Source organism: Dendropsophus ebraccatus, chromosome 2 (genome assembly GCF_027789765.1).
Source record: "Dendropsophus ebraccatus isolate aDenEbr1 chromosome 2, aDenEbr1.pat, whole genome shotgun sequence".
NCBI lineage: Eukaryota > Metazoa > Chordata > Amphibia > Anura > Hylidae > Dendropsophus > Dendropsophus ebraccatus.
Window position 1 is genome coordinate 116,779,744 of NC_091455.1, and position 13,827 is coordinate 116,793,570.

Sequence of the window (13,827 nt, forward strand, 5' to 3'; positions counted from 1 at the left end):
GTCTTTTCAAAGTCTTGTGTAAAACCACGCTGCAACACGCCACAGATGGCACAAAGAGACACTGACGCAGTGCAGGTGCTGGGGGCATCACTGTGTGGCTGAAATGCTTTGTGTTTGCTGTTGTTTGCCACCTTCCCCTCCAATCCTCCCCTCTACTGTATTGTCTGTACTAGCTGGCACCTCCTGCTGACACCATGCACTATAAAGAATGAGGCAAGAGGGTCCCTGTGTGTACTATGTTATTTCACATGTATAGTATTGTACTGTAGTGATTAAATTGTACATTTTTAATGAAACATACCGGTACTGTAGTCAGGGGCTGAGTAACTTTACCATAGGCCCCGGGCTGTTCACCAGGCCTGGGCCCCCCAACCCCACTGTATCTATGGCAGCACTAGCGTGGTGTTCATAGTACAGGATAAATTAAGTCATGATGCCCTGATTTGTGCAGAATTGCAGTAAAAAGCAGCAAATCATGGCAGAACTGTAGCCAGGAGACAATACACCACTGAAAGTAAAATTCTTTTCGGGTGGCCATGGGCCCCCCAGAAGCTCAGGGCCCCGGGCTACCACCCGAAATGGACCTGTTATAATCCGCTACTGACTTTAGTTAGTTATTGGGGGATGCTGGAACCAATGAAACACATTTACATTACTACTGCTCAGTTCTCAAACAGCCTGTCAAAACGGTTTGTAGTTCTGGGCTATGTTCACACAACGTGAACACCCGGCCGTTCCGTGACCCCGGCCAGGTCACGGAACGGCCGGTCTCAGCCCGGATCATCCCGGCCGGTATTTAAGTACTGGCCGGGTGATCTTTCCGGCCGTGGAGCTCTGATGCGGCCTCATCAGCACGCACCCGCATCAGAGCTTCCCATAGCCCACAGTGAAGCGAGCGTCTGGAGCTGCTTGCTTCACTGTGTGAACTGACAGGTCTTTCTGCGGCCGGAATTCACTGAATTCTGGCCGCAGAAAACGGACATGTCAGTTTTTTCCGGCGCCGCATGGGATCCCGGCCGGAGCGCATAGGAGGTGTGTACGCTCCGGCTGGGATCCCATTGAAAATAAGGCTATGTTCCACCCCTCAAAGCTACGGCCGTAGTTCTGCGGCGAGAAATACGGCCATAGTTTTGCGTAGTGTGAACATAACCCTGAGCAGTAAGGGGGCTACACAGGCCTCTCTGTTTTCACCAACATTCATGTCAAAAACTGCAAGGCTGTACCCGCCCTTGTGTACTGTATATTCTTAGTATATACAATACACGGGGAAGCTGCCTGTTAATATCACACAGCTTGTTCTACTAGTGGCTCTAGCATAGGGAGATGGGGGGTACAGCATTAGATCAGAGCAGGGTCCAGGGCTTGGACAGCCCTAACAGTTTCTAACGTGGATGTTGGTGGTTTCAGAGAGGCCTTTGTGCCACTCCAGTAATGCCACTTTATTAAAACATATTATACAATCAATACTTTCCAGGGTACTCCGCGCTGTTCCCCTTTACTGAATAGTCAAACATGCAAGCCTAGAAAGGTTTTTAAGACCTCAAAAAAGATTCTCTAAAAATCAGTCAGTAATAATTGGAAAAATTAAGTTTACCCACTTACAGCATATATTAAATGTTTGCTTTAGAATTTGTATAACTGATTTTGTTACTAATGTGATAGAACAATCATGTGAACAGCCAAATTGCAAACAAGCAAGATAATTCATAACTTACGTGCACTGCAGGCTAAGGGAATCCCGGCTGGAGAGTATACACATAGTATACACTCCGGCTGGGATCCCTAGAAGAGATGAGCGAACTTTTCAAAAGTTCATTCCGACCAGACTTCCGGTTTGTTTTTAAAAGTTCGGTCCGACCGAATTTCGGATTTCATAGTTTAAAGCATCTATATGATACGGGGGTGGTGTATTTGGTTAAATTTAGGGCTCTACATGTCAGTAACATCATTATCTTTTCAATATCTCAAAGTCAATTTTTTTTTAGACTTCAATATTCACCATTACAGGGTCTATGCAGGAAATTCACCTTTACAGGGTCTGTGCAGGAAAAAGGTCACAAATGCAGTGAAGGAGCAGCAGTAGCCATTGGAGGCCAGTGGAGGTCCAGCAATAGTCATTTGAGGCCAGTACAGGAGCAGCAGTAGTCATTGGAGGCCAGTGGAGGTCCAGCAATAGTCATTTGAGGCCAGAACAGGAGCAGCAGTAGTCAACATGGAGGCCGCTCCTCTTAAAGCTATACCGACGTGACACGGGGTGGGCTAGTGCAACATCCTTGCTGATTGGAAGTGTTCCGGGCATCATGGGAAAGCACTTTTCCCACCTGGAATACTTCCTGCTTTCTAAAATGGTGGCTGCCATTTTAGAAAGCAAGGAAAAAAAAAATTCAGAGCTGACTTCCAAAAATCCGAATCTGACCGGACTCTGACTTTTAGGAAAATCCGACCCGGATCCCATACCGGCCGAACCGGTTCGCTCATCTCTAATCCCTAGTCAGTTTTGTGCGGCTGCTATTCATTTTGCTTACGCTACATTGTCAGCTATGGTGAATTGGGATGCGGGCGCACACGGATGCGCCCGCATCCCAATTCAGCACAAAGGAAGATCATAAGGCCGGGTCATAGAATGGCCTGTCTCAAACGCCATGTGAACATGACCTTAAACTGTTACCAATGCTGTGAGCAGCTACAATATGTGCTGCCTGTGGTGTGCTGCTCTTCATACACCACGTAGCCTAGAGTGTGTGGATGCCTGCACACTGCTGTTGTAATGGAGAGGACTGACTTGGCAGGACTTGGGGATCGGAGTGGTAATTGCATACATAACTCCAACCCTTTATTAGCAAAGACCTGCAAGGTCACCTGGAATCTAACAGGAACAGAAGCAGATCAGAGTTATAAGACTCCGAATAAGGCTGTGTTTCCATTTATTTGTTGGAATGCGTTCCAAACTCGGCACAGTAAAAACCACACTGCTATTTCTTCCCCAACAGCAGTGTGGAATATTGCATAGTTATTGGGGAGAAATGTGGAAAAGCAGCCTAAGAGCTGATTTGTAGCTTATCTTGTTTTAGCAATGTACTTGAGTTATCTCCTAATCTCTGAGACCTGTGCCTGCTCCTGTCTTTGGGGGACTTTTGCATGATTGATCACTTTTAATTTACTGACAGAAAATGACCTAATGTTTAATCAAGGTTTGTTAGTTTTTATAGTCAGTATCATGAGTGGTTTTTTTTTCTCATGCCATTCCTAACATAAAAAATACAGAAAGATGGCCGTTTTTTGCACTGGCCATTGTGCTATGGCATTAATGTGACACTTTGTTTTGCAGAGATATCTTTTCACTAGTCATCTCCTCAGAAGGCTGAGTTACAATGAAAGGTAATACCTCTATTATAAAGCTGTAGGCAGATAACATAGAATCTAAGCACAGACAACACATGATGGAAACAGCTCCTTCCTCTACTATCCTATCTATTGATCTCTGCATATGTTACAGAGGTCAATGGTTAATTTTCCGACTTATCCTACTTATAGCCATGGGGCTGCTGTTAAAAGCTGAGAGTAGCGGCTCAGTCAGGATGGGTGCCCCCATAATCATGTTATAAATTTGTAATAAATATTATAGAGCTAAAGTAATAAAGGAGTCATACCACTTTATTTTAATATTTGGGATATGTTTCAGTTAGATCTATAGGGCTATTTGAAAAAAGGGCTAGCAGACTAAAATACCATAGGTGCTCTTTCCTAATGCCATTACTGTACTGCATATTACCACATAGGCCATCTGTTCTTCCCTGTTAGTTATTCTATTATGTCAGTTAAAATGTCAGCTGTATCATAAAGATGTGACCTGTTTTTACATAAGACGTCAGGTGAATCTACTATACGTTTGTAAATTTATACAGTGCCCCAGTTTGCTTAATCTAAATGCTTGATCTATACATTTTAATTCTAAAATTTTATGTTCTAGAAGAGAATTATTAGCCCTCTTGTCACCAAATTTAAATGCCACTTTTTATCATTGTGGATGTTTGATTAAGATTTTTTATAGTTGCTTGATCAACCGGGCTCCAATATACTGTATCTGACATTGTTCAACCATGTAATACTAATTGATATTCCAATTAATAGCTATATACTTTACCCACAATATTTTTTCTCAGTGTCTAATCTAGTTATATGCATGGCAAAATAAAAAGTCAGCAGGTAACCTAGATGGAATAAAGGGAATTTAGAGCTGTCGGTCTTCATCTCTGTCTGTGTCCTAGGGGTATTAATTGTCCTGACATGAAATGAGCAGAATCTTTCACTCACAAGGCAGAACAACCAGAATCAACTAGCATAAATGTCCCGTTCATATCATAACTGTAGTGCTGTGAGAAAGCACAAACAATGCACTTGGTAAATAATAGAAAAACATTGAAAACATAAACTTTTGTCAATGTCTTTGACATACATGGATGGCTACTAGGTAATGTCTTCAATAGCACCGTGTTCTTCCAAATTCACAAGCATTGGAGTATTGCCTTGGTGTTGTTTTATCTCCTACTTTGCTTTATTTATTGTTTTTTTTTGTAGAATGATGGCTAAATCAATATACTCCTTATGAAAAGACACATTTTACGCCCTGTCTAGCAATAACCCAAAGTTAAGAGAGATACAACTAAATTAACTTTATGGTTAGTGCACATGGAAAAGCTGTATCCATTGTGCCAAAGGTGCTCTCTGTGCTACTCTATGGTACCCATGGTGCTGTGTGGACACCAAATATTTCCCTACTAGCAGTGCTGAACATACAGAGATATTTACCAATAGCAGCCCTTGGTGACTATATTACAGATCTATATTAAACAAATCTGAAAGGCATGGGCTTTGTGGCCTGCTAGTACTAAACACATAATAAGTGAGTTGACTCTTCAACCAATCAGGTTCCACTTTTCATTCCACACAGACTCTTTGGAAAATGAAAGGTGGAATCTGATTGGTTGCTAGGGGCAACTGAGCCAGTTTCATTATACACCATGTTTGATAAATCTCCCCCCAAATGTTTTGCTACTAGCAGTGCTTAAAGGGGTTATCCAGTGCTACAAAAACATGGACACTTTCTTTCAGAGACAACACGACTCTTGTCTCCAGTTCAGGTGCAGTTTGCAATTAAGCTCCATTCACTTCTATGGAACTGAGCAGCAAAACCCTGCCCAAGCTGGAAACAAGAGTGGGGCTGTCTCTGGAAGAAAGTGGCCATGTTTTTGTAGCGCTGGATACCACCTTCAACATATAGAGATACTGGCTTATGGCAGTCCATGGTGACTATGTTACAGATCTATATGAAACTAATCTGGAAAGCATTGGCTAAAACTATGGGGGACCAGGGTTAGTGTGTGTGTGTGTGTGTGTGTGTGTATACATGTTTTTTTATTTTTTTTCCCCCCTCTCTTTTCCCACTGGCAACAGTTGGCTGTCCCATAATTTTAGAAAGCCAGAATACCCCTTTGATGTTATGACACATATTTTAGAGTTGTAACTTATCTGACTTTGTTCATAAGGCTTTATGGTACAATGCTAACATGTAAAGTAGGAGTGCATAATGTAGAGCAGAAATGTATAATGCATATCCTGTTGGCTGGGATTTGCTCATTCTTCTATGTGTAAACTTTCGTATTGGCTTTGAATTCACCAGGCAGTTCTGTGTCTACAAAATAAGCGTAATTGTCTTCTTCAGCTGTCATCAATTTACTTTACTGATACTAATTACTTGATGTGACAAATGTAGTATGACCGGCAGGCAAGGGGAAGTGTTAAAACTAATTTAATCCTTAGCACTAATTTGTTTTAAAGTGTTCTCTGCATAAGACAATAATGGATATTTTGTACTCAGCAATATTTTAAGAATTGCTGCTTAGCTGGTAGTAAGCTATGTGCTTATATTACAAAGAAAGGGAGGTTGCAGGGGCACCGCTCATGGGTTGCCTGGTATAGTGCAATACCACACACACAGCTGTAAGAGGGCCAAATGTGAAAAGTGAAGTGGCAGTTTAACACTGTGTATGAGAGGATGACTTTTATGGATTACTGGTTGTGTTGCAAAGGCTTGATGGTGATCTTCCTATTGGACCAATTAAAGTGACAGACACAGTGCTTGCTTGAAAAACCTTGAACACTACTCAAATGAAGCACTTTATTGTTGGTGGTAAGAAGAAACAAATGCTTGCCAATTCTTACTGAAAGACACTTGAATATAAGTTGCGGTTAAACAAGGACCGCTTGTGGTTAAGTGCAACAAAGTCTCTACTTTTCTGCATCCACAGCTTTAATCACATTATTAGGGCCCTACTACATGGAGTGATAATCTACCCATGTAATAAAGACAACAATCAGCCGAAGAACCGAGTCGGTTTACCCCACTTTGCTACGTGTAGTGGTGCGTGGCCAATGGCAGTGTAAAAATAATAAAGTTTATACTTATTTCTTCCCTGGTGTCCTGCAGCATTTTTGCGTGTGTTTCCTCCTCACCACTGCGGCTTCTGTTTCCATCTCTTCAGTGACAAGCCGCTAAGCTATGCACTGACTGGGGGCTGTCCCATTTCAGCCAGTGACTGGCTGTGTGGCCTGTCACTGAAGAGACAGGGTCAAAAGCATTAGCTTGTGAGCGGGGAATACGGACGAAGGCTGCAGGACACCGGGGAAGCATAGGTAAGTATAACCGTTATTATTTTTCATGTAAAAATCAAGGGCAGAACGCACGTCACTAATGGCTTGGTAGGTAAGTGACAAGATCAGCACTTGCTTACAGTGCGGTGTTCGACCATGTAATATCGCCCTAAGCCATGGCTCACACCCTCTGCTTGCTGTTATCTCCAAAGTTCCCAAGGCAACTTTCTCTAACACACTCAACTAGTGGTATCTGGTCACCAAAGCCAGGAACGGCAATGTTTGGCTCACACTTCTGCAGTGCACAACACACAGCTTGGCAGGAATCATTTTAAGGGTACAAACCCACTTGACGTATTTGCTGCGTGAATCAGTCTTAAAAATAAGCAGGCAAAACGCAGGTTGGCTTTATACAATTGTTCTGCGTTAAAATACGCAATTGCGTATTTTTGAAGCGTGAAGCTACATGCGTTTTTCGCACAGGTTGTTAACAACTGATGCTTTGCTAACAACAAGCTTCACGCTTCAAAAATACGCAATTGCGTATTTTAACACAGAACAATTGTATAAAGCCAACCTGCGTTTTGCCTGCTTATTTTTAAGACTGATTCACGCAGCAAATACGTCAAGTGGGTTTGTACCCTAAGGGAAAACAAACGGCAGTTTAGATTAATTTAATCTGCTGTTATGTGCCCAAGGGCCTGGGGATTCCGAGGATGAAGGTAGATTTTTTTTTTTTTTTTTAACTTTATCCTCAGTGCTGTTTTCCTTCAGTTCTGGGCTTATTATATATTTTAATTAAGCAGTTCAGTGTACTGAAGGTGGTACTACACTTCAGAGCGTCACTTAAATGTTCTTAAAAAGGAGCAGACGGTTGGGTGCACCGAAACCTGTAGTACCACTCTAGTGCACCGAACCGCCTAATTAACATTAATAAAACAGAGAATTGCAGAAAATCTGCGCTGAAGATGAATGTAAAAAATGTTATTTTCCCTTTAAAGTGAGCATGGGCTCTCCATCATATATTCTCATACTTATCAGTGACTGTCAAACATCATATTTCCCATTTTAGCTCCTGTTAAGAGTGTCTAGGGCGGTTTTCTAGCAAGGTACCTCAAATCTTACATTCTTTGGCTATGTTCACACTACGTAAGAGACCGGCCGTTCCGTGACACCGGCCGGGTCACGGAACGGCTGGTCTCTGGCCGGATCATCTCAAGTACCCGCATCAGAGCTTCCCATAGCACACAGTGAAGCAAGCGGCCGAAGCCGCTCGCTTCACTGTGTGAACTGACAGGGCTTTCTGTCATGTCAGTTATTTGTGGCCCCGTATGGGATCCCGTCCGGAGCGTGTACGATGTGTATACACTCCATCCGGGATCCCATTGAAAGTAAGGCATTGTTCCACTGCGCCAAAAGTACGGCTGTTGTTGCCATCGGCAATTCGCATTTGGCATTCCACATATGTCTTTGACAGGTCATGCTCCTTTCATACTTTCTATAACCAGGTTAGTTCTGACAGGTCAGACTGAGTTCCTGTCCCAGTGAATAAACTGACAGTAAGCCAGTGATGCATAAAGCAATGCTGACTTATTGCTCAGTAAGTGGAGCAGGGGACTCCTGCTGTTTATATGGGGAGCTACAGAAGTTACTGTGTAAATGACCAGTGATGTGTAAAAATCACTGGTCCTTTGCACTGTTGTACATCAACTGCATAGAGCAGTGGGAGGACCACAAGGTACTCTTTGTGACCTTAAGATGTTGTACCAAGCTGGAGTTGAACTTGAAATTTATGGCAGTACTTGTCCAGGGACTAGAGAAAGAAAAATGTGTAACAGTACAAAATACATGCTGTCAAGATTCCAAAATGCATGTTTCTACAGACCTTAGCAGGGCAAAAAATGTTGCTTGGGCCTAGCCTTTTGAAAACTTTTGAAAAGCATTTTAATCTCTTATTCCTGCTAAAACCCTTTTATGTTACACGTATATAAAAATAAAATATATTGATTTCTATCTATATAAAAAAGAAATCCTAAAATCTAGCATAATTTACTAAGAACGTTAAAGGGGTTATCCCTTTTCCCCTGGCCACTTTCCCCCCTCTCTTGTCTCCAGTTCAGGTGCAGTTTGCAATTAAGCTCCATTTACTTCAATGGAGCTGAGTCACAAACCCCACCCAATCTGGTGACAAGAAAGGGAAAGAAGTGGCCATGTTTTTTGTAGCGCTGGATAACCCCTTTAAGCCTCATAATTGTCTGACTCTTCTTGTCCTGTAGAGATCACTTTCCAGCAGTCATTATATCTGAATGTTGTTCACATCAGCTGTTAAGATGGCTGTCCCCATAATCAAGCACAAAAACAGATAGAGGAGGAATTTATATCAGTATCTGGTTTTAATTGGTATTTATAATACAGGCGATACATTCCCTTTAAGAATTGTCTGGTTAAAGATCATTAACATTTTTGTGTATGTTTTGATTATAGATGTTTTAGATACAATTGGCTGTAATATGTGACTTCCACTCTAACACTAACTTAAAATGACAGATTTCAAAAGATGTCATGTATTGCAGGCCTTATTCCCTACATAATCTGTTGCAAGGGTATCACCAATGGACACTTCTACTTTGAATAACTTATATTATTTTATATTTTCTTAGTGCGACAATGCAAGAGGATTAAAGTCATTTTATGATGCTATAAAGTATGGACCCAATCATTTGATGGTTTTTGGTGGAGTATGTCCTTCGGTAACATCCATTATAGCAGAGTCTCTAAAAGGATGGAACTTGGTTCAGGTAAGAGATGTCCATTTACTTATTAATTTTGGATGCTTTTAACCCAAATAAGTTTTAATTATGTAGAGAGTTTGATAACGTCATACTATTTACTGAATACAATGTTGCAATTGTGGAAACAAATATTTTCCCACTTAAAGGGTTTGTATAGATAAGCAAAAGTCATTTAGTTTGGTTGGGGACTGTAGCTTCAGGCTGCAGCTGTCATTTTGTGTATACATGTAAATAGAGAACTATCAATATACATTGCCATGTGCATGTAAACAGCACCAGTCTGCTGATCAGATCGAAAGACAACTACAAGAAATATTTACATGATAAATGAAATATATATTTTAAAGGATAGGCCATCTATATATTTTAGGTGGGGGACTAACTCTTGGCACCCTAGTGATTAGCTAAATAAAGGCAACATAACCCTTTAAAAAAGTGCCCTGTCCTATTCACAGTTTTCCAGTGACGTTCAGATGAAGGGGTCTTTACAGCACTGTGTCTGGTAAGGAGTGAGGGGTTGCCAGGAGCTTAACTCCCACTGATCAGCTATAGATAGCCCAATCTAAAAATAATATGTTCCCTCAAACCCCTTTTACGTCCTTTTTTGGCGTCTCTACAGTAATACCTGAATAATCAAGATTTATTTATTCTGGCTACATATATGGTTTTTGTAGTCAAAATTGTATGTGGTATATGCTATATACTGGTAATGTTATGGTGTGTGTGCATCTAGACAACAAAGCTGTTTCTTTTAAATGTGGCAAGACGTGTGTATTACTTTGTATTGTCCTCTGACACTTTTGTTAGGATGGTTGCATGTGTTTGTTACCAATACTGCATGCAGTCACATCAAGTACAGTTTCTAATAATGATTACTAAAGCTTTTGGTGGGAATCTCCTATTTCATTACAGTATTTGGTGTATTGAGTTGTTTGTGTTTCACTTATTTACTCTTAGTTGTTTCAGTATTTATTTCTTGTCCTGAAAGTCACTTTTGTCATAAACTCTCTGAAAGCCACATTCGCCTCCTCTCAAGTGTTCAGTTTGAATATAACAACAAATATGGGACTGTGTTAATTACCTCTTAAACCTGTTTCTGAAAACTTTTCTGAAAAATGTTGTTCATATTGTGTTTCACAATGTTTGTTATTTGATTCTGCTCCTAGTACCTATGCTTAGTGATTGTTTTTTGTTTTGTTTTTTTCCTCTTAGAACAACATTGAATATTGTTGTCAATGATTTTATAGGTTAGCAAAGTAGCAAAGCTTTTGGGGTTAGCATTGTTGATACAGTATTGCGGTTCTCCTCAGTCTGGCGAGCGCTGACCCTTGGCTAGTCTGCTTATAGGTGCAGAAATTAAAAAGTTAGACTTGTTTTCGTGTCCTGATTACACTTGGCTTACAAGATAGAAGAAAGTGATAATGTAACATTAGTCGGCACATAGTTTTTAATTAACACTTTGAACATTAAAATAATGATTTGAAAGTAGCTTCTTTTTGTTAACACTTACAATATTATGAAGACAATTTTCCTTTAGGGTACAAACCCACACACCCTATACGCAGCAGATACGCAACAAATACGCAGCAGATTTTATGGTTTAGATTTAATGCTGTGTTCAGTTATTTAGATCTAATCTGCTGCATATTTGTTGCGTATTTGTTGCGTATTTGCTGCGTATGGCAGCAGTAAATACGCTGCGTATATGGTGTGTGGGTTTATACCCTTAGGATAGAAAGACACACACTGCATCCGCAGTGGATTTCATGCTGCAAATCTGCAGCAAAATCCACTGCAGAGCCCTTGTTGATCATTTTCCCATTGCAAGTATGTAAGTGACAGCCCCCTTGACCATCCCCTATCTGGCCGGTACACAAATTACCAGCTCCACGCTCTGACTTGCCAATCAGTGGCTATGGTGGGGCAGCGCACTGATGTTAATTGTCCGATCTAATAAAAATAAACAATATTATTTCTGCACGGTAAATGGCATGAACAAAAAGCGTTTACAAAAAAGCCAGTGTTGCAGATTTTTTTTATTACATTTTATACATAAAAAAAAAAATTATAAAAAGTGATTGATACTTCTGATCTATTGTACTATTAAAGACTAGAGATCATGGCGCAAAAAATGATACCCTATACAGCCCTGTAGGTGAAAAAATAAATGCGCTATAGGAGTCACAATAGGGCCATTTTAACAATACCTAGTTTTACTGTAAAAAAAATGTTGTAAAACATTAGAAAAGCTGTAAACATGCATAGTGCTGTATTCAGACTGACCTATAGAATAAAGATATAATGTCAGTTTTACTGTAAAGTGCATTACATAAACACGGAAAATTTGCGGAATTAGATTTTTTTTCCCCAAATTTACCCCAAAAGTGATATTTTGGGGGTTACTTCATTAATTTTTTGGTAGATTGAAAGAAGCCATTTCAACGTACACCTGTTCCTAGCTCTTAAAAGGTGAGGAGATAAAAACAAAAATGCAAAAATGAAAATTGGTGCGGTCCTTAAGGCCATTTTAGGCTCCGTCTTTAAGGAGTTTAAAAAAAATCTGTTATTACCGCACTTTATTTGACCTCAATGGAATGCATTGAAGCCAATGGTATGACAGCTGCTCAATGCACACAGTGTATTAAATAACGGGTGTTGTTAGCACAGACTCCAAAATAATGATCATGACAATTAATTGCGGACGTCTTTTGTAAACAATTAATGGAAAACTTCATGATCTCTTCAGCTTAGGTTGAAACATCCACAAACTTTATTGCATATTCTTGAAATTGGCTGCCGTGGTCCCTAATCATGGCTCTTCTTAATCTTGTGCTGAAATGCTACTGTTTATGATATGATGCAATGTAGTCTTGCATATGACGCTGGTATCTTAGGAATGGCGTGTATACCACATGGTGCTGTTCCCATCTTCCTGCATGCGTCGGCCAATTTTAAGAATATGCAGTAAAGTTTGTGGATGTTTTAACCTAAGGGTCCATTTACACAGAAATACTATCTGACAGATTATCTGCCAAAGAGTTAAAGCCAAAGCCCGAAACAGAGATCAGGTCATAAAGGAAAGCCTGAGATTTTCCTCTTTCAAATTCATTCCTGGCTTTGGCTTCAAATCTTTGGCAGATAATCTGTCAGATAAGCTTTCTGTGTAAATGGACCCTAAGCTGAAGAGATCACAAAGTTTTTCCATTAATCGGTTACTCACCTTGAAGTCCTGAGGATTCTCTTTATGCTGTTGGGACACCACATATGTAGTGAGACTGGAATCATACAAGACAGGAGTGCTGACAATTTACCAGTTATCTTTTTGTCTTTTGTAAACAATGGACATTATTTTTTAGTTGTTCACAGTTTTTCAATTTTCACCGTCCTTTCACCGTCTTTGCTACTACTTTTCATTTAATGACACACCGAAAGGGCAATTGGTCCACCTGAACCAGAGTAATGTACAAACAGCCATCATTGTAATAACGGGCGTCAAAAACGCAAAATGATTGACAGCATTTTGAACTCAAAATGATGGACATCATTTTAAAAAGTAATAAATGGAAAGGAAAACCATTATGTAAGGCTGCATTCCCACGTTCTGTGATCCTGACGGATCACGGACGTTGAATGCATGTAACGGAGTCCCCCGCGCCCGGACAGCATCTGTAATTAGATGCTGGGGGAGACTGTATTTATAAGCGCCGCGCTGTAATGAAGCGTGGTGCTTATGAATACAGTCTCCCCTGCTCCCAGCGCCTAATAACAGATGCTGTCCGGGCGCGGGGGGACTCCGGTACATGCATTCAACGTCCTTGATCCGTCAGCAGACGACAGCATGACGACAGCAGAAAAGGCGGGAGCATCACACAAACCTAGGCCAGCAATGACACCGCACTGCTGGAAAAAAAGTTTTTTTAGCCTGAATACTGTTACAGATTTGCAGTAAACAGTAAACAACCACTGCTGTGCACTATGGTATATGACTGCATCTCTTTTTTGGCAGAATGTTAATGGATACTTGGGATATAAAGCAATAATGCTATTAGGGCATATTCAGGGTGCCCAGGGCAGTGAAAACTGCCAATACCCCATCTACAAATCAGTTTAGGCTCTAAATGTGCTGGTAAATCCCACCTTAACATTTCTTTATTGTACATAGCTGTTTATATTTATTTGGCTTCACCTAATAGAAAGAGTCTTTTTGAATAAAATGTTATTCTACAATTTACTGAATGGTGGAATCTAATGTATAATGTATGCACTACTTTAAAGCCTTTCATAATGTATACTCAAACATTACATTACATTTTACTCTGCAAGTTAGAAGTTTGCCTTTAGCTATGCCATAGGGCTTTCAGCCATCCAGGCTTAACTTCTAAAC

General features: G+C 40.6%; 1 protein-coding gene across 3 annotated transcripts in view; it reads left to right on the plus strand.

Annotated features, from left to right (window-relative positions):
• Nucleotides 1-13,827, plus strand: part of GABBR2 (gamma-aminobutyric acid type B receptor subunit 2) — a 505,458-nt gene that overhangs the window by 126,785 nt on the left and 364,846 nt on the right. For all 3 annotated transcript variants that reach the window (XM_069958150.1, XM_069958151.1, XM_069958152.1), the window contains exon 2: nucleotides 9,312-9,449. In XM_069958150.1, coding sequence (XP_069814251.1) covers nucleotides 9,312-9,449 — 138 coding nt within the window. The remainder of the gene's footprint in view (nucleotides 1-9,311; nucleotides 9,450-13,827) is intronic.